General features: G+C 65.9%; 3 protein-coding genes across 5 annotated transcripts in view; 1 reads left to right on the forward strand and 2 right to left on the reverse strand.

The window, feature by feature from the left end:
- The first annotated feature begins 827 nt into the window (after positions 1-827).
- Positions 828-5261, forward strand: SLC22A31 (solute carrier family 22 member 31). The gene is made up of 9 exons (XM_052796490.1): positions 828-1190; positions 2591-2694; positions 2782-2936; positions 3076-3244; positions 3600-3745; positions 3862-3970; positions 4051-4265; positions 4398-4509; positions 4615-5261. The coding sequence occupies exons 1-9, from the start codon at positions 828-830 to the stop codon at positions 4955-4957; spliced, it is 1716 nt and encodes a 571-aa protein (XP_052652450.1). The 3' UTR covers positions 4958-5261.
- Positions 5262-5708: 447 nt separating this feature from the next.
- CDH15 (cadherin 15) lies at positions 5709-11659 on the reverse strand. The gene is made up of 14 exons (XM_052795275.1): positions 11568-11659; positions 9683-9835; positions 9352-9507; positions 9124-9268; positions 8870-9030; positions 8538-8666; positions 8231-8416; positions 7898-8151; positions 7608-7750; positions 7288-7524; positions 6967-7206; positions 6254-6390; positions 5996-6151; positions 5709-5906 (listed from the first exon to the last, which is right to left on the reverse strand). The coding sequence occupies exons 1-14, from the start codon at positions 11616-11618 to the stop codon at positions 5709-5711; spliced, it is 2346 nt and encodes a 781-aa protein (XP_052651235.1). The 5' UTR covers positions 11619-11659.
- Positions 11660-17497: 5838 nt separating this feature from the next.
- Positions 17498-27078, reverse strand: part of ACSF3 (acyl-CoA synthetase family member 3) — a 66938-nt gene continuing 57357 nt past the window's right edge. For all 3 annotated transcript variants that reach the window (XM_052795277.1, XM_052795278.1, XM_052795279.1), the window contains 3 exons: positions 21509-21643; positions 20755-20866; positions 17498-17779 (listed from right to left, as the gene is read on the reverse strand). In XM_052795277.1, the coding sequence (XP_052651237.1) occupies positions 17662-17779; positions 20755-20866; positions 21509-21643 (365 nt within the window). In that variant the 3' untranslated portion in view covers positions 17498-17661. The remainder of the gene's footprint in view (positions 17780-20754; positions 20867-21508; positions 21644-27078) is intronic.

Consider the following 27078-nt stretch of genomic DNA (forward strand, 5'->3'; position numbering starts at 1 on the left):
GGAGGATGAATCGGGCATGGGGGGGCAAACAGGGTGGAGGGGGGTGAACCAGGCTTGGGGGCTGGACTGGGCTTGAGGGGATGAACCGGGCTTGGGGGGGGCAAATTGGGCGGGGGGGGCTGAATGGGGCTGGACTGGGCTTGGGGGGCTGAACCAGGCTTGGGGGAGCCGAACCAGGTGGTGGGTGGGAGAACGGGGTTTAGGGGGAGCCGAACCGGGCTTGGGGGGAGCCAAACTGCGCTTGGGGGGGTGAACCGGGCTTGGGGGGGAGCCAAACCAGGCAGTGGGTGGGAGAACAGGGTTTGAGGGGAGCTGAACCGGGCTTGGGGGGCTCAACTGGGCTTGGGGGGAGCTGAACCGGGTGGGGGCTGGACCAGGTGGTGAGGTGGAGAACGGGGCTTGGGGGGGCCGAGCCGGGCTGGGGGCTGGGCTGGGCTTGGCCGGGGCTGAACTGGGCTTGGGGGGAGCCGAACCAGGCGGTGGGGGGAAGAACGGGGTTTGGGGGGGGGGGGGGGGGGCTGAAATGGGCTCGGGGGGAGCTCAACCGGGCGGTGGGGTGGAGAACGCGGCTTGGGGGAGCCGAACCGGGCTGGGGCGGGGGGGGGGGGGGGGGCTGGACTGGGCTTGGGGGGGCTGAACCGGTGTGCGGGGAACCCGGCGCTTACAGTGGCTCACGGAGCCCGAGGGCGGGGTCGGGGCGGTCCCCACGGAGGCCGATCCTCGCCGGTGCCGCCCCCCCCCCACTCCCCAACCCCTGCCCTCCCGGGAGCCCGAAAGGGCCGCCCCCCCCCCCCCCCCCCCCCCGAGCGATCCCCGGCGGCGTCTCGATGTCTGCGGCGGCGACGGGGGGCTGCCGGCGTCGTGCGCGGTGCCGTCGGGCGGCGGGGGGGTGGGCTCCGTGCGCGGCGCTGGCGCTGGGGTGGGCGCTGGGGTGGGCGCTGGGCGCGGAGCCGCCCCACCGCTGCCGGCCCGACGCCGCGCTGCTGCCGCCGCCGCTGCGCCGCCTGGCGGGGACCGCGCTCCTCCGCGCCGCCGTCCCGCGCCTCCGCGCCGGCTGGAGCCCCTGCCAGCTCTACCGCTACCGCCCCGCCGGCGGCGGGAGCGCCCGGCCCAACGGCACCGGGCCCTGTACGCGAGGCTGGCACTACGCCCTGCCCGCCGCCGGTCTCCGCTCCAACCTCGTCACGCAGGTTTGGGTTGGGGGGGGGGGGGGGCGGGCCGGGGAGGGGGTGTGTGTGGTTCTGGACGGGGGTTCGGGGGGGTCTCTGTGGTTCTGGAGGGGGATCGGGGGGGGTGTGTGGTTCTGGAGGGGGGTTCGGGGTGTCTGTGGTTCTGGAGGGGGGTCGGGGGGGTGTCTGTGGTTCTGGAGGGGGATTGGGGGGGTCTCTGTGGTTCTGGAGGGGGGTTCAGGGGTGTCTGTGGTCCTGGAGGCAGGGTGGGAGGGTGTCTGTGGTTCTGGAGGGGGTTTGGGGGGGTCTCTGTGGTTCTGGAGGGGGATCGGGGGGGGGTGTGGTTCTGGAGGGGGGTTCGGGGTGTCTGTGGTCCTGGAGGCAGGGTGGGAGGGTGTCTGTGGTTCTGGAGGAGGTTTGGGGGGGTCTCTGTGGTTCTTGAGCAGGGTTCAGGGGTGTCTGTGGTTCTGGAGGGGGGTCGGGGGGGTGTCTGTGGTTCTGGAGGGGGGTTCAGGGGTGTCTGTGGTCCTGGAGGCAGGGTAGGAGGGTGTCTGTGGTTCTGGAGGGGGATTGGGGGGGTCTCTGTGGTTCTTGAGCAGGGTTCAGGGGTGTCTGTGGTTCTGGAGGGGGATTGGGGGGTCTCTGTGGTTCTTGAGCGGGGTTCAGGGTCTCTGTGGTTCTGGAGGCAGGGTGGGGGGGTGTCTGTGGTTCTGGAGGGGGATTGGGGGGAGTCTCTGTGGTTCTTGAGCAGGGTTCAGAGTGTCTGTGGTTCTGGAGGGGGTTTGGGGGGGTCTCTGGTTCTGCAGGGGGTTTGGGTGGGTGTCTGCGGTTCTGGAGGGGCATTGGGGGGAGTCTCTGGTTCTTGAGCGGGGTTCAGGGGTCTCTGTGGTTCTGGAGGGAGTTTCGGGGATGTCTGTTGTTCTGGAGAGGGATTGGGGGGTGTCTGTGGTTCTGGAGGGGGGTTGGGGGGGTCGCCGGGGTACAGGAGGGGTTAAGGGGTGTGCGGGGCGGGGGGGGAGAACAAGCTGGGGACCCCACAAGGGTCACACAGGAAAGCCCTGGGTGTGCACTGGGGGTGGGGGGAGAGGGAGTTTGCGGGGGGGGGGGGGGCAGGGACCCTGGAGAAGGGAGAGGGGTCCTCGGGGGGGACAGTCCCGTGGAGGGGCTTTGGGAGTGGCTGAGGGGAGCCCTGGGGTGCTGGGGGGGGACGACAACAGGGGACAGGGCAGTAAGGGCCATCGACGCTGTCCTGCCACATCCAGCCCCACGTTTTTCGCTCGTGGGGTGGGGGCTGGCCAGAAGCCCCCCCAGGCGACTCACGGGGATGGTGACCCCATCCGTCCCACCCCTGCGGGCAGCGAGGGAGTCCGCCGGGACCCCAATGCTGACGTTTCTCCTCCGTGTCCCCCCCTCGCCCGCAGTGGGACCTGGTGTGCACCTCGCGCTGGAAGGTGCCCCTGGAGCAGACCACGCACTTGCTGGGCTGGATGCTGGGCAGCGTCGCTGCCGGCCTGGCCTGCGACAGGTAAGCGGGGGTCCCCGGGGCAGCTCCCCCCCCCGGGCAGGGGGGACACCGTGCCCAGCCCCGCTCAGAGGTCCCGTCCCCCGGCAGGTTCGGCCGCCGGCCCGCTTTCGTGGTGTCCCTGGTGCTGGCGGTGCCCCTGGGCCTCGGCGTGGCGCTGGCCGTGGACTTCGTCATGGTCCTGGTCGCACGGCTGCTCTTCGGGGCGGCACTGGCGGGCGCCTTCCTCTCCCTCTACGTGGCACGTGAGTGGGACCGCGGGGGGGTCCGCGGTGGCGGCGCGGGGACCGAGGACGTTCCGGGGCGCGGGATGCTCCGGAACGCAGGATGCTATGGGGTACGGGATGCCCCGCAGCACCCCTCGTGTCCCGTCCCCCGCGCCAGGGTTGGAGCTGTGTGACCCCCCGCACCGGCTGGGGGTGACGATGGTGGCCGGCTTCTTCTGGATCGCTGGGGAGCTGCTGCTGCCGGGGCTGGCCGTGCTGTGCCGGGACTGGCGGGTGCTGCAGGGTGCCGTCACCATGATCCTGGCTCTGCTGGCTGCCTGCTGGTGGTAAGGACACCCCCCCCCCCCCCGCGCCTGGGGGCTGCGTGTACGGGGAAGGGGGCCGCTGCCTGCGGTGGGGCTGAGCAGTGCCCTCAGGGCTGGCACCGAGCCGTTCCCCGGGGAGCGCCAGGGCAGCACCCCAGCTCAGCACACCCTGCCCAGGGCCGCGGTGGGGATCAAAGGGTGCCAGAGGCTCTCCAGGTGGAGCGCAGGGACCCCCCCGCCCTGGGTAAATGTTTGCTCAGGTTTGAAGTTGAGGGTTTCTGGGCAAGTGTCGCTTTGAAGCCGGAAAGGGGGGGGTCAGCACTGGAGGGGGACCATGCCGCTGGAGAACCCCGTGATGCCCACACTTGTGCCCCAGGTGCCCGGCGCTGCTGCTGGAGTCACCGCGCTGGCTGCTGGCCACGCGGCAGCTGGAGAAGGCCAGGAAGACCCTGCAGGCACTGGCCGAAAACAGCGGCCCCAGCTCCGACGACAGCTCCTGCCACCAGGAGAGCCTTCTCGAGGGTCTGTGACCCCGGAGCTCCTGGCCGCAATGCGGCCGCTGGGCCCCCTCCCCAAAGCCACGGTGCCGGGGCGGTGGGACGGTGCCGGCTCTAACTCGAGTCCCCCTGTCCCGGCAGAGCTGGAGTCCCTGTCTGAGGGGTCCCCGCAGCCCCGGTACCACGCCGTCTGCGAGATCTTCGGCACCAGGGTCATCTGGAAGAACGGCGTCATCCTCGGCTTCGCGGCGTGAGCAGGCGGGGGGGGCGGCGGTGTGTGTGTGTGGGGAGGGGTCCCGCTCGTGGCCCCCTGACCCCGCTCTCCCACAGGTTCATCGGCTCCGGCATCCGCCACTGCTTCACCCGCAACCTGGCCCCCCACCTGCCCCACTTTTTCTCCTCTTACTACGTGGTGGTGGGCACCGAGGCGGCCGCCTGCCTCTTCGTCTGCCTGACGGCCGAGCGCTTCGGGCGCCGCGCCGTCCTCCTGCTCTGCACCGTCCTCACCGGCATCTCCTCTCTCCTGCTGCTGGCCCTCACCCAGTGTAAGGATGCACGGGAAGACCCCCCACCCTCCCTGCGGTGGGGTGCAGCCCCCAGCTGGGGGGCTGGGGGCGGGAACAGGATGTTTGAGGGGTGGGGGGTGCAGGATTTGACCCCTGATGGTGCTTTCCCAGACCTGCTGGACCTCATTGTCCTGACCCTGTCCGTTGTGGGCATCACCGCCTCCCACGCCGTCACCATGCTCAGCATCTTCTTTGCCAGCGAGGTGCTCCCCACCGTGGTCAGGTAAGGGGGGGGGGAGCTCCCACCCTCCCGGTCCTACCCCGGGGTGGGGGAGCACCCAGGCAGGGTCCCCCCCCGGGCCCCCTCTGAGCACGTTTCCCCCCGCAGGGGTGCCGGGCTGGGTCTCGTCGTGGGGGCCAGCTTCGTGGGCAAGGCGGCCGCCCCCATCACCGCCATCCCCAACAGCCGGGGCTTCTTCCTGCACCACGTGGTGTTCGCCTCCTTCGCCATCCTCGCCGTCCTCAGCATCATGCTGCTGCCGGAGAGCCAGGGCCGCAGCCTGCCTCAGTCTTTGCAGGATGGCGAGAGCCAGCGCCGGCCACCCCTCTTCCACCGGCCCCCCCGTGAGGACCACCTACCCCTGCTTGCCCCCCACGGCATCCCCCACGACTACTCCCACCTCGCCGCCTCCACCAAAAGGGTGCTGGGCTCCCCGGCCGCCCCACCGTGAGGCATAGCCGTGTCCCACCCCAGGCTCTCCCTGCTGCTGGGGGGGGGGCTGAGTGTGGTGCTGGGACCCCCATCCCATCCCCCCGTGGAGCACTGGGACCCCCATCCGTGGGCGCCCGTGGGGATGGCGGGGTGCACCAGGACACATGCAATGGCTGGGCTGGGGGGGGGGGAGCAGCGCACCCACCCCGTGGCGGGGCCGGATCCTGCCCCAGGAGGAGCTGTGCTGGGAGTCCTGGGGTGGGGGTGATGCCCCCCAGGGTGTTTGCGGCGGTGTGCTCGCGGGCTGCCAATAAAAGTGCCTTGTTTCTACAGGCGGCTGGCGTGGCTGGGGGCCCCGCGCGGTGCCCCTGCCACTGGCCCCCTTCTCTGGGATCTTTATTTGGGGGGGGTCTCCTTGCCCACCCTCCCCAGCTCCGTGGGGCCTTTCCCTGGGGTGTCCCCCCCACCACAGGGCTGCCCGTGCCCTCGGCCTCTGCCTTCCTGGGGTTTGCTGGGGGGGGGGGGGGGCCTGCGGGTGTGCGCAGGCGTGCAAACCCCCGCGCTGAGGCCTCTCTTGGTGCACGCGCGTGTGCAAAGCCCCTGCAGCCGGGCATCTTGTGCACGTCCATATGCAAAGCCGCTGCATCTGGGCATCTCGTGCACGTGCGTGTGCGAGCCCCCCCCCCCGCGCTGCCCGTTCCCTACCCCAGCCCCTCCGTGGGCAGCGGGGTACCCCCCTCCTGACCCCCCCCCCCCCCCCCCAGTCCCCGCTACTGCCCGTAGAGATCGGCCAGGCGCCGGAACCGTGGCCCCCACTCGCTCAGGTAGTCGTAGTCCTGGTCCTCGTCCGTCAGGCTGGAGACGATGGAGCTGAGGGGGCTGGCGACGGAGCCCGAGCCCTCGTAGTCGTAGATGAGGGCCGTGTCGTAGGGGGGCACGCTGGGGTCGTTGTCGGCCGCCTCCAGCCCCTGCGGGGACGGGGATGGGGGGCCACCGTCAGCCCCAAAGGGGATGGGGGGGGACCGAGGGCAAGGGGAGCCCCGGACCCCATCCCCACCTCGTTGATGAAGTCCTCGATGTCGGAGGGGCTGTTGGGCAGCTTGCGGGGGGCCGGGGGGGTGGCGGAGCTGAGCGGGGCGTCCCTGCGCACCGGCGGTTTGGCCCGCGGCGAGAAGAGCTCGGGGTGCCGGAGCTGGTTGATGTCGTAGGCGTCCTGCAGGGACGAGGTGGGGGGGGTCAGGGGTGTGGGGTTGGGACAGACCCCCCACCACCACTGGGACCCCCCCCCCTCCCCACCTCCTCAGATCCCGCTCACCTGGTCCTCCTCGCCCCCGCCTTGCTCGTCGTAGTTGAGGATGTTGTCCCGCATGTCGTCCCGCGAGCGCTGCAGCAGCCCCTTGCGCAGAGCCCGCCGGCGCCCGCGCGCCCGCGCAGCCCCCAGCCCCGCCAGCACTGCGGGCAGAGGGCGGGTGGGCACGGGGTGGGGTACCGGGGGCGTGGGGCACGCGGGGATGGGGTGGCTGGGCCCGGCGGGACGCGGGGTGATGGGGATGCTGGTTGGGTTGGGATGCCGTTGGTGGGGCCGGGAGAGTGGGATGGGGATGCAGGTAGGGATTTGGGGTGGGGGATGCTGGGGGGGGGGGGGGGGATGAGGGAAATTGTTGGGGGGGTTCGTGGCCGGGATCAGAAGGGGTTGCTGGGGTGGTGGGGGTGTTGAGGGTCATGGGTGGGGACTGGATGGAGTGGCCAGGACCAGGATGGGGCAATGGGGGACGTAGGTAGGGAGAGGTTGGGGTGTCCTGGACCAGGACGGGGTGACGGGGGGACGTGAGTAGGGACTGGATGGGGTGGCCAGGATGGAGTGATGGGGGGGTGGGGGACAAGGTGACGGAGAGTGCTGGTGGGGTTCGGGATGGGTGGGCAGGACCAGCACCGCACGGTAGAGCACCGGGCTGGGGTGCCGGGTGGGAGCAGGACGGAGGGGCTGGGAGGGGTGGGGGTGAGGATGGTGGGGGGGGTCTCACTCACCAAGGAGGAGGATGCTGCTGCCGAGGATGATCATGAGGGCCCCGAGGGTGATGCCGGCCCCGGCGGTGGCGGCGGCCAGGACACCGTCCTCGCAGGTGCCGTCCCGGCCGCAGTGGCACACCGAGAGGTTCAGCAGCTGCTGCCGCTCCTGGGGGGGGGTCCCCGAGTCCCGGAGCAGCAGCGGGAGCGAGTAGGGCCCCTCGGGCAGCTCCACCAGCACGGCCAGCACCGCGTGGGTCACTGCAGAAGGGCCGTGGGCAGGGGGTGAGCGGGGGGCCCCCTATGCAGCAGCCCCCCTCCCCTCCCCCAGCCAGCCCTCACCATTGAAGCGGGTGATGCTCCAGTTGCGGGCAAGCTGGGGGTGCTGGGGGCTGAGCTGGAAGTGGAAGGGGGCAGCGTGGGGGGGCCGGTCGTCATCCGTGGCCCCCAGGAGCAGGGTCCCCCCTCGGCCCGGGCGCCCACAGACCACCCCGGCCGGCGGCTGCAGCAGGGGCGCGTGGTCGTTCACCTCCAGGATCTCGATGGAGAGGGTGCCGGTGGCGGAGAGCGGGGGCTCGGCTGGGGGTACAGAGCAAGGGGGGGGGTCAGGAGAGGGATGGCGGGAGCGGGGGGGACACAGCAGGTGTGGGGGGGCCGCTCACCGTCATCGCGGGCGAGGACCAGGGCGATGTACCAGCCACCCTGCAGGAAGGCGGAGGGGTGCAGCAGCTCCCGCTTGGTGCGGACGGTGCCGACGTGGGGGTCCAGCTGCAGCCAGTCCGCCGGGTCATAGAGCAGTGCATAGCTGTGGGCGCAGAGGGGGGGTCATGCTGTCACCCCCCCTCCACCCCAAACACCTGGCACAGGCTGCAAACGCGGGAACCCGAACGCAGCGGGTGCTGGGAGGTGATGCAAGGGGACCGGGTGCCCAAACCCATGGCCTGGGACTCACGTGAGGGTCTGGAGCTGGCGGGTGTCGGGGTCGCTGGCAGTGTATGTGGTGACGGGGGTGCCCGGGGGGGCCCCCTCCAGCACACTGACCCGCCGCGGGTTCTCACGGAAGATGGGTGCCTCGTTCACATCCCGCACCCGCACCCGCACGGTGGCCAGCGCCCGGGGGCTGGCGGGGGCCGTGGGCTCCAGCGGCTGCTCATTCTGCACTGACATCGTCAGCTCGAAGCGGTCCCGCACCTCGTGGTCCAGTGGCTACCGAGAGGGGACACGGGTCAGCCGAGCCACGGGAGACACCCCCCCCCCACCAGCCCCTCGGCTGCCCCGCGCCCACCTTGGCCACGGAGAGCACGCCGTCGTTGGTGTAGGGGTCGGTGCGGATGGCGAAGGCACCCTCGGGGTCGCCCTCCAGGATGGTGAATTTGGCCAGCCAGTTGGGCGAGCCGGCCAGGTCCTTGTCGTGCACGAAGACCTTGCCCACGTCCACGCTGGCCGCCTGCTCCTCCACCTCCATGGAGAACTGGGGGAGACACCAGCGTGGGGCTGGTGTCTGCCCCCTTGGGATGCTGCTGCTCCCGGGGAGGGCCGGCTCCTACCCCCCCCGACCCCTGCGTGTCTCCTCACCCCATCCCAGCCATTACCTCCTCCTTGGTGAACTCGGGAGGGTTGTCGTTGATGTCCTCCAGGTAGATGACGGCTGTGGCGGTGGTGGTAAGCCCATCCCCGGACATGTCGGCTGCCTGCACCGTCAGGTTGTACACCCCCACGGTCTGCGGGGAAGGAGGGGGTGCGGTGCTGAGCCCCTCCAGCCCCCCCCAGGAGCCCAGAGGTCCCCCAGCCGCTGGCCACCCACCCTGTCCCCACGCCTGGGTCTGCTCACGGCTTGGAGCCGTGGTTTCACCAGCTGGGGGTCTCTGGCTGCCCCCAGTCCCGGTGTCACCCCGGTGCCACCCGTGCCCCCCACGCCCGCTACCTCGCGGTCAAGGCCGGGCCGCGCGGTGCAGATCTGGCCGGTGGTGGCGTTGATGCTGAACATGCCGCCAGCGCCCTGCTCCAGGATGGAGTACCGCAGCGCCGCGTTATCCGTATCGGGGTCGTCGGCGTCGGTGGCAGCCACCGTCATTACGCAAGTCCCTGCGGCCGCAGGAGCGCCCTGGTGGGTGACGGCGTGGGGGCTGGCTCGCCCCCCCCCCCACTCCCCAGCCCCGGCTCCCCGGCTGGACCCACCTGGTTCAGCCCCCTCCACCACGCGCCCCGTGAAGATGTCCTGCTGGAAGAGCGGCCGGTTGTCGTTCTGGTCCACCACGATGATCTCCAGGTCGGTGGGGTCCTCCAGCGTCACGCCACCCAGGTCCAGCGCGAAGGCTTTCAGCTGTGGGCGCAGAGCAGGTGGGTTTTGGCCCGGCTGGGGGGGGGCTGAGGAGGGGGCTGCGGGCGGCCAGGCAGCATCCTTACCCGGAAGCGGTCGTTCTCCTCCCGGTCCAGCATGGCGTTGAGGAAGACCTTCCCGCTGAACTTGTCGATGGAGAAGATGCCCAGGGGCTCCTCGTCCACCCCTGGCCCCTTGATGCTGTAGATCACCCCCCCAGGCTGCTGCTTGTCCGACTTGATCTGCCCCGGGGAAAGCAGGGCTGGTGGTCCCGGGGCTGGGGGGGGTCTGTCCCCCACCTGGGGTCCCCCTGTGCCCTAAGTCTCCCCCCATACCATGTCCCCCTCCTGGGGTGCCCCCATGCAATCCCCCCCACCCCACCGCCTGGAAGAAAGGGTGGGGGGACACCCTGCCTACCTGCACCAGGAGGTGGGGAATGCGCTTGTGGTTCTCCGAGACGCTGATGGGGGGGATCACCCAGGCCCTCTTCACCCGCCGCGGACCCTCGTGCTGCCGCCAGGCCTGGGGGCTGCCCGGGGCTGCGGCACCCAGCTGGGCTGGGCTGGCACCCTGTGGGAGGGACACAGTGCTGCCGGTGACCCCAAAACCTCCAGAGCGGGGTGCAATGCCGGGGCAGCGGGCACGGCGTCGAACTTGGGCTGGGTGCCTGGTGCCGGGATGTGCGGTGTGGGGGTACACAGCGCCGGGATGCACGGTGCTGGGGTGCATGGTGCTGGGGTGCACAGCACTGGCACCCCCTGATGGGGTTGGGTTTGGGGGAATGGAGAGGCCACCCAGCTCCCCCGGGAGCTTCGTGTCGGTGGTTCCCTGACATCCCGATGTGACGGTGACAGGCATCCCACCAGGCTCGCCGGGAAGGGGTGCCCCACGGGACCCTGCAGTGGGATGAAGGGGTTACCCTGGGCTGGCAGCGCCTGGCGTGGCCCCAGCCCATGTCACTGTCACGCGTGGATGTGGCAGCGAGGGCGGAAGGGTCAGGGATCGGTTTAGGCTGCAAGGGTGGCCCGGCTGGGGTACAGAGCTGGGGGGGGGGTAGGGAGCTGGGGGGGCTGGGGTGGAGCTGGGGGGGGGGGGGATGTTGGGGGTGGAAGATTAGGAACAGGGACTGGGGGAGCAGGAGTTATTGGGGGGCTGCAATGGGCATCAGGGAGCTGTGGGGGCTAGGATGGGTTTAGGGGCCACGAGAGACTGGGCTGGAGGGTCAGGGAATTGGGGGGGGTGGCATGGGGGGGTCTGGAGCTGTGGGGAGCAAGTGTGGGGGCTGGGAGATGGGGGTTGGGGGGGGTAGGGAGCTGTGCATGCAGCCTACCCCCTCCCCAAGCTCCATGCCACACGGCTCACCCTTGTCCTGGGCCCTGGGGACATGTCCTGTCCCCTCCCCGGGGAGGGAGCACATCTGGGCAGCACCAGGCCTTGCACCCACATCTGCACCCACCCACATCTGCACCCATCCTGGCTGCACCGCCGGGTGCTGGGGTGCCCTGCATGGGCACCCTGCCCACGGCAGGGGAGTGGGCCGGTGGGGATGGCTGTGCTGGGGGTCCCTGGGGATGGTGTGGAGCTGTGCAGGGCTGGGGGGGGGGGTCTGCATGCCAGTCCTATGGGATGGGCAGGACGAGGGGCTCATTTTGAGGCTGTGATGGGAGCTGCCCCGCGGCCTCCAGCTGTCCCTCTGCCCTCCCCAGGAGAGACCCCCCCCCTTCCCCAGGAGGCTGACGGAGCTCGGGGCGGATGGGGAGGGTGGTGGGGAGCGATGGGGACCCTGCTGCTGGGGGGGGCTGCCCTGCAGGCCCTCTTTTCTTCCCCTGCCCTGAGCACCCAGCCATGGGGTCCAGGCCAGAACGCCAACAGCCCCATGTGGCTCAGGCCTGAGACGGCGGTGAGGGGCTCTGGGGGGACATGCATGGACAGGGGGGTGCAGGGAGGTCTGGGACCACAGCTGGGGTGGGAAAGGGGGCAGCAGGCTGTTTCTGAATGCCTAAACCTCCCCCAAATCCCATCTCCCGGTTCACAAACGCAGGCAGTGTGCCGGAGCCGCAGGCTCCCCCCCGCCACCACCATCTGTGGGGTGGGAAATGCCTCAAGAGGGGCACCAAGCCCCCATCAACCCCATCCCCATCCCCGCTGCCCCCCAAGGACGTGCCTCCATGGGGTCTGGGGTCCGGCCATCCCCCCCCCCCCCCCGGCACCGCATCCGGGCTCCCCATCCCGGCCGGCCCTCCCAGAGCACGGAGCGGGGCGGGGGGGGGGGTCCCCATCCCCATCTCCCCGTACCCCTTACCCGAGCGCAGAGGGGGGCGAGCAGGCAGGCGAGGAGAAGCGGGGGGCCCATGGCGAAGCGGGGCGCAATCCGGCCGCCAGCCCCGAGCCTTTCACCGGCCCCGAGCTAAAATAACCGCGGGGCTGGCTGAGTGACAGCACATGTGCTACCGAGCGGGCCGGGCCCCCCCCGGGCCGGGCAGCTGTCCCCTCCGCCCCCCCCCCTCCCCTCTCCCCGGGCCGGCAGTCTGCACCCCCTGCCCGGCGGGGGCGGCGGGGAGAAGGGGGGGGAACCGGGCACCGGGGGGCTCGGAGGGGGATGCGGAGGGGTGAGGGAGGGGGTGTCCCCGCTGCCCGGGGCGGGGGGGGGGGGGGGGCGGCCCGGGGGGGTGCTCGGCCCCCGGGGCAGGGCGGGCGGGAAGGCGGCAGCTGTCGCCGGGCGCGCCGCGGGGATGCCGCGACGGGGCGGGCGGGAAGGAGAGACCCGGCCCCCGGTACCCCCGCCACGGCTGGTCCGGCACCGGCACCGGGACAGGGAAGGGAACCGGTTCTGCCCGCCCCGCTCCGCCGTGCCCCCCCCCGTCGAGGCGAGGTGTCCCCCCCCCCCCCCGGCCCCACTCCCCCCCCCCCCGGCCGAGCCAGGGACCGGGGCCGCCCGCGCCTGTGACGGGGCCGGTGCGGGCTCGGGAGAGGAGCGGCAGCGTCCCGCGGTGTCCCGTGGTGTCCCGGTCCCGGCGGGTTTCCACGGGGCGGGGTAGCCCCGGGTTGCTCCCGGAGCCCCGGCAAGGCCCCCGGCCCCGCTGCCCCCTGACACCCCGGTGCCTCTCCCGGACCCTGGTGCCGGCTCCGGCGCTGCCCCCCCATCCTCGCTGCAGGTCCCGGTGCTGCTCCTGACCCCCGGTGCCGGTCCTGGTGCTGCCCTCGACCTCCGGTGCCCCCCCGCCGACCCCCGGAGCCGGTCCCGGTGCTGCCCCCCGACTCCCGGAGCCGGTCCCGGTGCTGCCCCCCGACCCCCGGAGCCGGTCCCGGTGCTGACCCTGACCCCCGGAGCCGGTCCCGGTGCTGCCCCCGACCCCCGGTGCCCCCCCCGGACCCCCGGTTCCCGTCCCGGCGGCGCCGCGAGGCCGCGGCACCAGGTGGCAGCATCGTCCCGGCCACCGGCCCCGACACCGGCGGTTCCCCCCCCCCCCCGCCCCCGCCCGGGGGTACCGCAGCGGGGAGCGCCCTCCGGCGCGGGGTCCCGGGGGTCCCGGCTGCGGTAGGGCTGGCCGAGCCGCCACCCCCCCCCCCCCTCCCGCCTCCCCGGGCAGGGCGGAGGGGGGGCCGGGGATTTTCCTCATCCTCCCGGGGAAGCGAGCCCTGGGCCTGGCAAGGGAACGTGCGGCGTTTCGGTGACACTGGTGGCATCGCCACGTCCCTGCCGTGGGCACCCCTGCCCGGCCAGCATCCCTCCCCTTCTTGGCAGTAAGTGCCCTTGGTGCCATCCCGGTGCGGGGCATCGTTTGGAGGGGGGTGCGTGGCGTAGGGCACTGACACGGCGGGGGGGGTAGGCCACAAGGCGTGGGAAAAGGGACACGGGATGCAGGACACGGGGTGCAGGACGCCTTCTGTCCATCCCCAGAAGCTGAGCGGTGGCGGCAGGGCTCTCGGTGTCCCCAGGGACGTGGAGCCACGACACGAGCGGGTGAGCGTCGGGCACCGGTGACCCGTGGCGCGGCTGGGCCCTGGCGTGGGCAGCGGCGCTCACTTGCCCGTCTGTCTGTCCGATCCCATCCGTCCATCCCACTCACCCTGTCACCCTGCATCAATGTCACGGCAAGGAGCTGCCCGGGCGGCGCTGGCCGGGGGTCCTGGCGGCTGCCCCTGACCCTAACGCGCCGTGGCAGCGGGGCGGCCGAGCAGATGTTCCCTGCCACCGGCACCACGGCGTGGGGGGGGGCGTGGGGGGGACAGACGTGACAGGCTCTGACAAGGCGCCAGTCCCAGCTCGTGGTGCCGGTGCTGCCGGCCACGGGAGCTGCCTGGTGCCCGTGGCACGGCTCTGGCTGCAGCACGGCAGCAGGACGCCCACCCCCCCCGACCTCTGGCCCTGCACCACCACCCCCTGCCCCTCTCCTCCTGCAAGCAGGGGCTCCCACTGGGGTGCAGGGATGTGGGGTCCCACAGATTCCCCAGTGCCAGCCCAGGCCTACGACCCTCCTCCTTGCCGTGCCGGGTCGGAGAAGGGGTCACCCTATTTTAGAGGGGCCAGGTCCCTCCCTCCCAGCCGACATCCTCTGATCTCCCCAGGACAGTGCGAGAGCTGCAGGTGTTGGGACCAGTTGTGCCCGCACCGTGGGTGATGGGACCAGTCACATCCCTAATGACGGTGCAGTGGGAGCAGTCGTGGCCCCAGTGCAGGCACTGGGGGGTCTGGGCAGCGCCCTGTCCCCGCCATGCCCAGCGATGGGGAGAGCGAGCAGCCAGGAGCGCAGAGCCGAGCAGAGAGGTGCCAAACGCCGGCACAGCAGCCATAAAGCCACTGGAGCTTCGGTTTTTATATGGCAATAAAAGATAATGTCAGCCATAAAGCACGAGAGCAGGTCCCGGCGTGCCTAGCCGCCCGCCAAGCCCGGGACAGGGGCGAGCTGCTGGGAGCAGCTGGGGGGGGGGGGGCACAGAGGTGTGGGCAGCCCCCAGCTCCCTGGGGACACCCCAGCGAGGCGATACCTTGCTCGGGGCGAGAAGGTCCCCGGGTGGGCTGCGGGCAGGGGGACGCTGCAGCGAGGTGGGAGATGCTGCGGGACGGCGGCATCGGCACTGGGGCCGGTGTTACGGCCGCCGCATTAAAGATGCTACTTTGGGTTGTTGTTGTTGTTTTAATGGTTTTATTGCGCGATGCTAGGGACGGGCCTGGCAGGCCTTAATGAAGGAGATTGATGGCTTAATAGCCTGTAGCCATTACGGGGTAATTGAATGGTTGTGTACATATGATCAGACCGTCAATGCGGACGTGGCTTGCAAGCGAAGTGCCTGGAGCCATGGGGGGAGGAATGCACACAGCCCCCCCCCCCCACGCCCCTGATGGATGCAGCGTGGGGGGAGCAGAGCCCATGGCCTTGGGGACACCCCTCCATCCCTGAGGTCCGGGCTGTGTTGGTGGCCAGGGCTGCATCCAGCGGTAAGGGAATGGAGCAGGTCTCCAGGTTCATCCAGTGGCACCGGGTCACCGAAACCCATCTTCAGCCGGCTCAGCTCCCAGCCTGGGCTCTGGAGCACCATAACCAGGTGCTTTAACGAGGCTTTTAATTAACAGGTCCCATCTATAGGGATGAATAGTGGTGGGGGAGCAGAGGTGGGAGGCATTGGGGTCCAGCATGGATGGCAGCCCCAAACTGGGGGCTGCAGCTGCGGCCGCCAGCACCCCAAGGCTGCGCCGCTGACCACCCTCCCTGCGAAAGCCACCACCGAGGAGGAAAGCCGGCAGAGTCACAGCCGGGTCCCTGCGCCGAGGTGTGAGTCAAACTACTCATTTTTGTGTGTGACAACCAGGTGTTTTACAGTATTTGCTACCTGTGATCATCCATCAAAGCGATCGATAGCGTTCCTGCAGAGTTTTATTAATGATCTTGTCACCGGGCTGGTGCTGGGTGCCTGAGGTTGTCGAGAATGATAGATCATTAAGAGCTTTTGCTGCTATTTATTCTCCAGTGACCTTGTCTCTCTCCATTGTTGCTTGCTTAAGAGTTATGAATGTGAGACATGATAATTTGATATTGATCTATTTGGTAAGTTAAAAAATTTACTGCATCGTTGATGTTTTAACAAAGGATCCGCTCGGTCCCTCCTGCAGACCGGTGAGAGCCGCCGGTGCTCGGCTCTGCACGCCGCGGCGAGGGGGCAAGCCGGGCGCCGTGCCGGTGCATCTGTGTGCCGGAGCACTGTGCCCGCCGGGCGCGGGATGGTGAGAGGAGGCTGCGTGAGCTCTGTGTGTCCCTGGGGAGCCCCGTCCCAACGCCTTCTGAGCCTGAAGTACCGAAATCCAGGTGCTGGCACTGCCCTGGGAGATGCTGCCGTGGGCAGGGATGGACAGAGCGGGTGCGTGGCTGGACCTGTCCGTGTGGGGAGGGTGAGGTGGGATGGAGGGGCTGCAGCGGAGGAAGCCTGTCCCCATCCATACCCCCTTCCCCTATTTCCCAGCCCCTCTCTTGTCCCAGTCCCATCCCTGCTCCCTCTGCCCAGTGCCACGTGTCTGCCAGCTGTCCCCTCCGTGTCCTCTCCACCTTCACTAATTGTCCCCCCAAATGTTCGGGGCTCCACTGACCCTAACAAAGGTATTCGATGTAATTACTTGTGCTCCCGATTCCTCTTGCTCTCCCTGGTGCTCCCAGGGTCCTGTCGTCTGGCAGGGAAATCTGGGGCTCCCTGTCACCCCCTTGGCACCAGGCAGGACCGGACCAGCATCCCACTGCCTTCCCAGTGCACTGTTCCCACACTGGGATGGACCTCACTGGTCAGGGAGCTGCAGGGCATGACCGCCATCCTCTCCCCCCGGCGTTATCCATCCCCATCGCCCACTGCTGCGTGGCCGGCAGCTCACGCATGAAGTCAAACAGGGACAAAAATCCGTTTATAAAGGTAGGGTTTATCAATACCGCCTGTCCTCCAGGAAATCGATGACCTTCAGACGTTGGCACCGGTGTCAGCGCGCACGCACACACACACACACAAAGGCACAGGCGTGCACATGCAGTATAATTCACGCTGCATCTGCTCCCCGGTGCCTCCAACACCCTGCTCGGCTCTCCCCCCACCCCACGCCAGACCCTGTGCCCACCGTGGCTCGCACCTCTTGCCACGCTGCGGCCACGGCCAAAAACTGAGCCCAGCTCCTGCCTGGCCACACCATTCCTCCCCATCTCCCTGGGCTCGCTGCACATTATTCAAGGCTTCACGGCTCTCCTATCACACTGAGGTCACTGCAAGCCCCTGGCAGCAATCCCTGCCCCTTCCTCCCCCCGTCTTTCCCCCTCCGCTATCGGATGGGAGTTGCAGGCAGAGGAACGCTCCCCGGCACCGGCCAGCGCGGCGGGGCTCTGTCCCGGTGGTGCCGGCACCCCTGCCATCGCTCCGTGCCGAGGCCCGGCTGGCGGGGGAGCACCTGGGTGGGGGAGATGCACTGGGTTGGCAAGTGCCGCTGGTATTTATTTGTGATTTTTATTTATTCTTCACTTCTGCAGGGAAATGGGAGGTGGCGCTTGGTGGAGCAGGGAGGTGGATGGAACCGATTCACAGCAGGTTGTGGGGCATCCCATGGAGAGCAGGATCCCACCGGTGAGGGGATCCACTCGCTCTCTGGGGCTCTCCCTCTCTATAAACCGAACTATGGGGAAAGTCACTGAGTCCGTGGGAAAGGGCAGAGAGGATGCAAAATTACCAGGCATCACCGCAGCTGGCTGAAGACAGGAGTTTAATCTACAGAGTGATTTCACCTGGCGATGAGTTCCACGTGGCCTGAGGCAGAGCTATAATGGGAACAAGCATCCAGAGAGGCAGATGAAGGCAAGGTGAGGGAGCCAGGCTGCCTGGCCAGCCCTTCCCACCCGGGCAGAGCGGCTCTGGTGGGTTGGCATCACAGGGCTGAGACCCACCGAGGGCCAGTGGGGCCTGTCTGCTCCCGAGCAGCTGCTGCTGGGACCAGCTTGGGATGGATGCGGAGGTGTTTGTGGTGTCGGCTTTTCACCTGCCTCCCACTACCTACATGGGGCTCAATAGAGCAACTCTGGCCAGCGTGTGGCTGCTGCTAGCACTGGCCCGGTGGGCCGTTCTGGCCCGGGACCCTCCAGCTTTCACCCCACGCTTTGCTTTGAGACCCAGGGCTGCCCCGAGCCTCCTGCGAATGGCTCCTGCACAAGGAAGGTGGCCCTGCAGCTCCGGCTCAGTTCAGCCAAAGAGGAGACCACACTGGATGAATCCTGCTTTTTTTGGACTTTATTCATGGACCAGACTGTAGTGAGCCCAGACTTGCTACTGCTGATCACCGCAGGTACCTCGTCAGTGGTGTTGTAGAGGGAGAACAGATGCGGTGGAGGACCAAACACGCCCTGGGCTCCCCGGTCCTGGCCTGAAGCCGTGCTCTAGGCTGAGTAAAAGCGCTGCAGAAGCTCCTTCTTGTTAACTTTTCCCATCTGATTGCGTGGGATCTCCTCCACCACGATCAGCTCGGTCGGGATGGTGTACGGTGCCATGGTCTCCCTGCATCGCAGAAGCACAGTCTGTTACGGCTGACAGACCAGCGCTTCCAGCCCCTCCATCCCACAGAGCCCATCTTGAGACCTCACGAACACCACCAGACCTGGGGGGGGATCTGCTCCGGGACCCTGGCGTCCTGCAGCCTGATGTGGGGTACAACCAAGCTGCCCCAGCCACGGCTCTCCAGGCAGTAGGGCTTTGGTTGCAAGCGAGTGGCTTTGGCCGAATGTTGACCATGCCCTGGCTCTCTCCTAAGGGCTCAACGCAGACCCCGGGAGAGCTGCGGGGCTGAGTGGTCACACCATTCACTGGTCACACATTTCTGTGTTGCAGAAGGGGGGGGGGGGCTGGAGAGCAGCCCCTCTAACAGGCTGAGCTGTCCTGGGAGCACCCACAGCCCTGAGCAGCAATACCTGTGCCCCCCACCCATGCCCCAGGAGCCCATTTAGGCTCAGCCCTGGACCCCAGCCCCATCCTGAGCTGTGCTGTGGGGTGCCTGCTCCCAGCCTGTCTCTGCAGGGAGCTGTGCTGCCAGCAGCTCATCCGTGGAGGGACAGCTCGGAGGTGCGGAGCTTGCCTCCAGCCCTGTCCTTGCCCCTCTCTCCGGGGAGGATTTTGGCCCCACACCATCACTCATCTCTGGCCCTGTTTTGCTCCTGCCTGTGCTCCCTGGTTGTGCCCTGGACCTGGCTCATCGCTTGCTGCGTTTTGGGCTGCTCATGGACTAGAGATAGGAGGGGAAAACAGCGGCATGATGGATGCTGGACCCCACCGATCCCTGAGGAGCGAGACTGCAGGTGGGCCACCTCCCCGGTGCATGCCAGTGACTTGGCAGGGACTCGCAGCCACGCGCTCCGGCCCACGGGGGCTCTTCCCGCTGCGGGAGGGAGTCTGAGCACCGAGCATCGTCCCCATGCCCTTTGCAGAGCGCGGAGGGGGGGCTCTCCTGCCTTCTGCTGCCTGTGTGTCACCAACCTGGGGCCGTGCCCAGCTCCGGCAGCGTCCTGGCACTGACTCTAATGCGAGATGCCAAGTCTGCTGAGCCCTTCAACCATCCCCTGGCCCTCCTCCTCCTCCCCCTCCCCACCCGCCACCAGCACCCCCTGCCATATGGATGCCTCTAACTCGGGATGGCGCCTGTCGCCGGGAAGCACGATTGGAGGCGAAAGCCGCAAAATGAATCACTCTGAAGAGGGACATGTGTCTCCTGCCAGGGAGTGCGAGAAAAAGGGCCAAACGAATGTAAGTGACATAAAAAATAAAGGGGAGAGACAGGGTGAGAGGGAGAGGCAGGCGGGGGGGGGGAGTCGGAGCGATGCCCAGAGCAAGCGCTGGGCAGGGAGCAGCAGCCCCGGGTGGGCGGCTGGCCCCTCCAACCCCTCCGTGGGCTTTTGTTCCAAGGGCTCCTGCCCTTGCTCGGCACGGGCAGAACAGCATCGTGTCTGCCCACAGAGCTGGGGACGGCGATGGGAAGAGATGTGCAGGGAGAAGGGGGAACACCCCGGGAGGGGGGCAGGCAGGGGACGATGTGGGGGGGGGGGCCGAGCGCAGCCCCCTGCCCTGCGACAGGGACCCCAGAGCAACACCCGGGTGACACGCAAAGCGCAGCCGTGTGGGGCGGACGAAGGGATCTGCTGGGGTCACCAACATCCCTGCCAGGAGGCTTAGGGATGAGCAGCCATCACACCGCACGGTGAAGGTCTCCCTTCCCTGCTCTCCATCGCTCCTGCCCCGTGCTGAGGCCAGGGAGGGTCCTGGATGGAGAAGCCCAGAGCACCAGAGCCCGTACCGACCAGGACGGGCTGAGCCTGGCCGAGAAACGGCATCTCAGCTTGCAAGAGAGGACATCAGTAAAAACAAGCAAAAGCTGCTGGTGGCCGTGGAGCTGCCCTGGGAGGAGCAGGAGTCCCAGATGACCATCAGCCAGGGGGTTAACGTGCGTGCACAGCGCAGAGGTGGCAGCAGGATGGACACCCTGGCAGGGTCTTGGCCCCTCTGCCCCAGCAGCCACCCCTGTGGGTTTGGTTTCTTTGCTTCTCTTCCCCCACTACGTAACTGTTTAATCAGAGCAGCAGCCGGCCAGCTAGCGTCTTCCTTGCATTTGCTAAATCGCAGTCCCCCAACTGTGATTTTTGCAAATCCAGGGGAAATCTTTAATTGGCTGCTGCGCAGCCCCTGATGAAACAAGTGCTCCTGCCGCTTACAAAATAGCGCCAGCCTTGCCAAAAATATCCGCAGCCTGAAGGAGGGAGTTGCCAGGAAAAGAAAGAATCTGCTCTTAAATATTTTGCTAATGGAATATTAGTGATAAACCCAGTGATTCTGCTTCCTGGCTCTTGCCTGCTTATGCTCCCATGGCTGACGCCCGAAACCTCGGCCGCTCTCTGACCAATTTGAACGAGGAGGTGCAGGTCTTCATGCCGAAACCTTGCAGGATGGCAGGCAGCTGCTTTGTGCCATGCTCATTGGTACTGCGATGACTCCAAGCAAGGTCCGTGAGCTCTGGTGTCTTCCTCCTCTCCAAACCCCATGGGAGAGGTCTCTGGGATTAACTGGGGACTGGGCTGGGCCAGCTTCCAGCAGGTAGGAAGGCAAGCAAGGAGCGATTGCAGCAGCACCAGGGAAAAGCTGAGCAAATATTCTTGCTGCTGAGAAAACATGAAGCTTCCCCTGCTCTGGTGCTTGCTCTGTGCTTTCTGCCAGCGGCTGGGCTGCGGGGCGAGAGCCACACGGCCGTACCGTGCAGGTCATTTATCAAAGGCACTTTTGGGGTGAGAGGCCCATTTATTTCCATTGTCTTGTGTGCTCGGTGACCTCCTGGTTGGAGCTGTGGTCTTTTCTCCATCCCCAGAGCCTGAGGTGCTATGTTGCTGCCAGTCACCCCTTCCCTGACGTGTCCCTAATGAAGATGCTGCAGGCTTTGAGCCTGCTTTCCCCGTGCCGCGCCGCTCACCGTGCACTGCCCCGTGGCATCTTACCTGGCCCAGTCCTTCAGGTCCTTCACGGAGAGCATCTTACCCTTGCGCAGCTGCACGACAGCACTGACCCGCTGGCCCCAGACCATGTCCGGAGGCCCGATCACAGCTACATCTGCAGAGAGAGCAGAGGACTCCTCTGCCTGAAGAAACCTGAGTGATTTCTGGGGTCAGGGGTGGGGTAGAAGAGGGGTTCAGCACCACTGGTAGGTGCCAGCAGCAGTGGTGGGCAGGGAAGAGCAGCGTGTGGAGGAGGATGCCGTGGGACGGTAGTATAGGAAAAGACTAGGACTTTTGTGCTGACACAATTTCCAAGAACAGAACTTTTCACCAAGGAAAAGGCAGGAAGCCCCATGGTTTGAACGATTTAGAGTCAACGGGGAGGAATATGATGTACGGAGTGGTGTGGAGCCGGGGGCACCGCTTCCATCCCCTCGTACACGGTCATGCACAAGGGCAGGACAGATTTAATTATAGTCTCATTTCCAAAATCAGATGAGAGCTGCTGCTGACTTGGCACCCCGCCACAGGCTTCACAGCTTCAGCCCCAGGAGACAAGTAACAACGGGCTTTAAATGCAGCCTGCTCTTTACTCGGACCCAGCCTCGCTAATGGGAAGGCTGGGAGAGAGCCTCCAGGCAAGAGCCCTCGGGCAGCCTCCCGTCTGCACCCGCTGAGCCACGGCTGTCGCTCGAGCCAGGCTCCCACGCACCGTCCCTTCTCGGCACGGCACGGGGACCAGGGAAGAGCAGCGTACCTGTGATGTGCGGGTGCGCGAGCAGATGACGCTCCACCTCCAAAGCGCTGATTTTGAAACCCCCGTTTTTGATGATGTCCACCGAGGTGCGGCCCTTGATCCAGTAAACGCCGTCTTTGTACGCTGCCGTGTCTCCTGAAAAGCAAAACGGGCTCCATCAGAGGCCGTCCCCTTGCTTCTCCTCTGCCTTTCCTGCCGTGTGGATGTGATGCTCGGGCGATGCCCAGGGCAGGCGCTGAGCCCGGCTCCCTGAACTGGCACGTGGGGAGAGCCACGCTCAGCATGATGTTCACGAGCGTCTCTGCAGAGACCCCAGGGATGGCGTGTCAGCCTTCCCCACGTGACAGGCTGCTCCTGGGGCCATACAGAGAGGAGACAGCCATTGCTTTTCTGTGGAGGAAAAGGGAAGAATAAGGCTATGGATCCAGAAGTCCTTTAATATGGAAGCAATGAAAATAGGAGCCATTGCTGCAGGTGGACATGTTCCCCAGCGCACTCTCGACATGGACCACAAGACAAGCAGGTTCCAGCTCAGCCCCTTCCTCGCATTCCTGGCAATCACCAGTCACAAAGACCTCAGTTGTCCCACCCCGGTAGGACATGACTCCTCCTGGACCTCTGCCATCACCGGGGCTGCTCAGCCCCCATGGCGTAGTCTCCAGCCTCTTCTTCCTCCCACCCGCTCACCCATGCCAGCGATGAGACGTCTGCCTCCAGCAGCCTGCAAAAGCCACGGCGGGTCTTTCCTAGCAGCTCCAGCACCGTATGCGTGCCCTGACCGCAGCCACCAGCCCCTGTGCCATCCCTGGGAGCAGCCTTGGTTCCAGGGACTTCCAGCTGGCAACACCACTGCTCGCGTGGGGGGGGCTTTCCCCCACTCCTGCATGGCTACTACTAATAAAAAAAGGTGGGGGACGACGTCGGGAAGATGAGACTGTCCCAAGCAACACGTTGAATCCGACCTGTCCTTTCTGCAGGGGGAGAAGGCGTGTGGCAGGTGTGATCCGGTAATTAGCCGCTCGCGCTGAGGCTGGGAAGATTGAGGAGAGAGGTCATGTCAGCACAACCTGGCTAAATGCTTAACAAGCTGGTGCACTTTGATAGCTACTTAAGATGATTACTCACATCCTGCTAATAGAGCCTTTGCCAACCGGTGGGCGAGGGGGGGCTGAGGACCTCGCATTTCCATTTCAGAGCCTTGATGGCAGCACCAGGGGGCCCTTAGCTTTCCCCCCCGTGTGTCAGCCTCCATCCTCTCCTTAATGATACGCGCTGCCATTGTGTCCACACACCCGGCCCGCTCCCCGCTGTGGCTTCGCTCGCAGACCTCATTTCACTGCCGGCTGGAAGGCTCAAACGCGGAGATGACACGGAGATTGGCAGTGGGAAAAAGCAGCTTCCAACAAAGCGGGGTGAACCGGCACGGCTGGGGCTGCAGGAGTTCCCACACTCGCTTGCCTTGTCCTCCATCCAGGCGTGTGTCCCAAATCTGGGGAATGAGGACAGCCCGGGGTCCTGGACCCCAGCATCCCTGCGGCTGGGAGCCCGCTGAGCCAGGAGAACCTGCTAAACCTCTGGCTTGGGGGAAAGCTGTGCAAGAAGCGTGCCAAGTGCGCTCTGAGGGCTCTGGTAGGCGTCAAGACCTGGGGACTTTGTTGGGTGGCCCCGGGAAGAGCCTCCCCACTGCCAGGGACCGTGGGGACCCCAGTCCTCTCCTTCAGAGATGAGGTCCTCTCTCCTCCGGGGGACTCACAGTGTCACCCCAGCAGAGATGAGCACACCCCACCATCCACGTCGCTGAACCCCACCTCCGCCTCGCTCCCCTCCTTTCCAGTGGTCCTTCTGCCCCCCCACAGTGCTGCTTTGCAGTGCTCCCGGCACGCTCCACAGCCCAGGTACCATAAGACATGTCCACCAGCTACGCAGCTTTGCAAAACCCCGTTTCCAGCTCACTGCGGAGGTTGCATGTGGTGTGTGCGAAGGCAGCGAACGCCCAGAGATTTACGGTGTCAGAGCAATGAAATATCAGAATCAGTTCTGAAATTTGGGCTGCTCCCCAAAAGAGCTGTGTCCCTGCTCAGCTGGCACATGCCAAAATCCTGAGCAGCTCATCTTGCTCAGATCAGCCAGGGAATGATTAATTGTTCCTGTATTTGCCTGCCTGGCTCTTGGCTCTCTCCTGGATGTTGAAGGCTGTCTGGAATATTTTAAAGTTGTGGGAGAGTTTTAAACTCGGGCTCTCTGGGTGTTTGGCTGCTCGGGGTTGAAAGGAATTCATGACTGCTGTGATAAACTACCTTCTGCGCCTGGTATCACTGTGGCATGTGTGACTGACACAGGACCAGAGAGTGAACATTAATTAAAACGTGGCACTGGGGGACCGGAGAGCCACGAGCTTTCGGCAGGGAGATCAGGAGCTGCTTATTCATACAGAGAAGACAGGGAGAGGAGAGGGAATTCAGACCTGGTTCAATGACACACAGTTCCCATGTTGTTCTTCACGATTTAAACACACAAAAGCTACCACATTTGTATTTTCCCCTGCTCTGCGATGGGGAGAACAGTCCCGGGGACAGGTCTGGGGACGGTTGGGTCCATGAGACAGACCTGGGTGGGGGCAGGACATTTCTCTGCACCAAGGTCTCCCAATGTGAAAGCTGAAAGGCTCTGCGCCTGCCGGACGACTCGCTCCCCTTATCTCTCCTTACAATGAGCAAGGACTGAATTCACATCCCTGCGTGCCCTTGAGTCTGTTGGGGAGGTGTCAGCCACGGCTGATTTCTCCGGAGCCTGTTTGCAAAGCAAACTGCCAGGGCAGAGCCTGTCACCGGAGTCTCGTCTCTGCCCACTCCCGTCCCCCCGTACACGGGGCACGGGGCAGAGCGGCACATGCAAGCCCCAGCGTTGCCTGACCTGCGGCAGCGGGATTTCAGGGCATGTCTGTACTATAACAAAATACCGGAGCTGGCAGCAGCCTGAGCTCCCAGGACTGTGTGGAGTATCCAGCCCGGCCCCGCAAGCCGTGCCGAGGCGATGTGGGTGCTGTGCTGGAGCAGGCTCGTTAGGCTGGGCACTGTGCCCGGCTGGCTCAGCTGGGTGGCAGCTGGAACCAGGCTGGCTGAGGGCTAGCCTGCCTGAGCATCCCTGCACGGCCATCGCCAGCATCCCTGCACGGCCATCACCCCTGCATGGCCATCACCAGCATCCCCGCACGGCCATCACCAGCATCCCCGCACGGCCATCCCCTGCCTTCCCGGCTCTGGCAGGGTCTGCTCACACCTGCCCGTGGAGACGTGCACTCACACTCAGAGGAGTGCCACTGCCAACTGCGAAATGTGCTTTTTGAAGGAGACGCGCTCCCCAAGCTGTCACCCTCCCAGATGTTCCCCACGCAGCCAGGGCCGGGAGGAAGGGTCATTTCAGATTGGGGATGGAGAGGCAGGGGACACCCCCTCCTCGCCGCTCATCTTCCATCCCTGCGCTCCCCACAAACGCCGTCGCTGCTTCTCACATGGATCCCTCCAGCCCCGTCAGCAGCACGGCGTGGCGGGTGGACAGCATTATTATTGCGATTATTGTGAGCTTCTGGGACGAGCTCTGTAATTTCCCCCCGTCTCTTTCTTTCCGTCTGCTCTCTCCCATAAGCCGAGCATCAGGGTCTTGCTGTCACTTCCCGCGCTGACAGCACAGAGCACGCTCCGGGGGACCGCCGTCCGCCGAGGACAGCCACATTACCCTCTGCCCTGTGCCATCTGCTACCAGCCGAGCACATCAAGACGGCGTGTGCACCGGCACATCCAGCACAGCAAAGTGCTCGCTGCCTCCCAGGCCAGCGGGGATTTCCTGGGCCAGGGAGACTAGTTAAAAGGATGCTGTCGTTTGCTTAATGACTCTCCCCCACATGTTGCCGTTCAACAGTGCTAAGAGCATCATTTCCAAACCTGGCCCTGCACCGAGGGCCCGTGGCGAGGGTTGTGCCCATCTCCCCGGGGCTCCCTATGCGGGTCCCTGTGCCCAGCGGTGCATAAGCCCACCCAGTCCCTGCAGGCAGCGCTGCCGCCGGTGTCATGCTCCGTCCCCGCCGGCTGCCCAGGCTTTTTCTGCTCCGTGATGCAGGCAGCCACCTCCAGCGGGCTGCAGACCACGGTGCTCCTCACCCAGCAGCCCCTGAACACTTTGCCAGCGTGGGGACCTCCTCCCCGGCAGGCAGGGGCAACAGAGGCGATGGGGGGGGATTTCTTGGTGGGGAACAGAGCTCTGCCCCCCATGAGATGACATCACCTTCCAAACCACTTTTTTGCCAATCCTCCTTTCCAGTTGGCTGTGCCCGTGGCTCCCGGCTGCTCCCAGGGAGCACCCAGTGCGGGGACAGGAGGGACGCGGTGGAAGCGGTTCAGCAAACAGTGAGTTCAACACCTGCGTGATTCTGCTCCCAAACCACCACCTCATCTGGTATGAAACAGGGACAACTGCCCTTACTATCGCCTGGCTGTCTCTCCTCCCTGTGCAAGCCTTTTAAACACTTCAGGCCAGGGCTCCCACGTGCCCAGCCTGGCTCAGCTTGGGAATGGTGAACCCCAATAGCACCCCATCACTTCTCCATCCTCGCTCCCAAAGCCTTTCCCTGTCTCCTCCCTTCGGCACAGGAATCACCCCAGCAGCACACAACAGCAGGGTCAGGACAGCCGTGCCTGTGCTCAGATGCTTCCCGCAGCACGGAGCCAGAAACGGTATTTCCTTCCTCGCAGCCAGCTGTGCAGGGAAGGGGATTTTGGCTGATGAGAAGATTATGGTCTCTGACACCACATCTCCGCCTCTGCTTGCCCGGGCCACCTCCGACCGAGCTCCTTTCATCAGACAAAGCAGCCAGCGGCAGAAGCCTCCGTCGCACGTGGCTCAGCTCCGGTGCTGCGGCGCAGCTGATGCTGGCGAGGCCATGGGATTATTGTTTCCCTGACAGCAGCCGTCACCGCTACCTTTGGATTTGTTTCAAGACGCTCAGTGGGCATCTGTTCTGTGAAATGTTAAAGGCTCTGCTGAGCTGCATACTGAACAGGCTCCTGCGCCGGTTGAGCTGGGGGTGGGCTGCACTTTGCCAGAGTTTTAGACAATTCTGTATATCTATATATGTAGAATCACAGAATGGTTTGGGTTGGAAGGGACCTTAAAGATCATCTAGTTCCAACCCCTTGTCATGGGCAGGGACACCTTCCACTAGACCAGGTTGCCCAAAGCCTCATTCAACCTGGCCTGCTTTTTATATATATATATGTGTGTGTGTGTATATATATAACAGGCAGCAGTCTGGCTCAAGCGGCACAGCTCCGAGCAGCGAGGGGGGGGAATGTGGCCAGGCCAGGCTTCCCCATCAAGCTGCCGAGGGCTGCCCGTTCAGCACCTTAAAGCAAGCTGTGGCCATCTCCATCGTCCTGCTGGCCCAGCTGGCACCATGCCGTGCTGACCCATGGCTCAGCCCTTGGAGACACCAGGCTGGCATGAACCACTAAGTGAAAGGCATAAAAGACCATTTCCAGGCTACCTTTGTTTTAGAAATGAGGCTTTTGGGTAAG

The sequence above is a fragment of the Harpia harpyja genome, chromosome 9 (genome assembly GCF_026419915.1).
Source record: "Harpia harpyja isolate bHarHar1 chromosome 9, bHarHar1 primary haplotype, whole genome shotgun sequence".
Classification (NCBI taxonomy): domain Eukaryota; kingdom Metazoa; phylum Chordata; class Aves; order Accipitriformes; family Accipitridae; genus Harpia; species Harpia harpyja.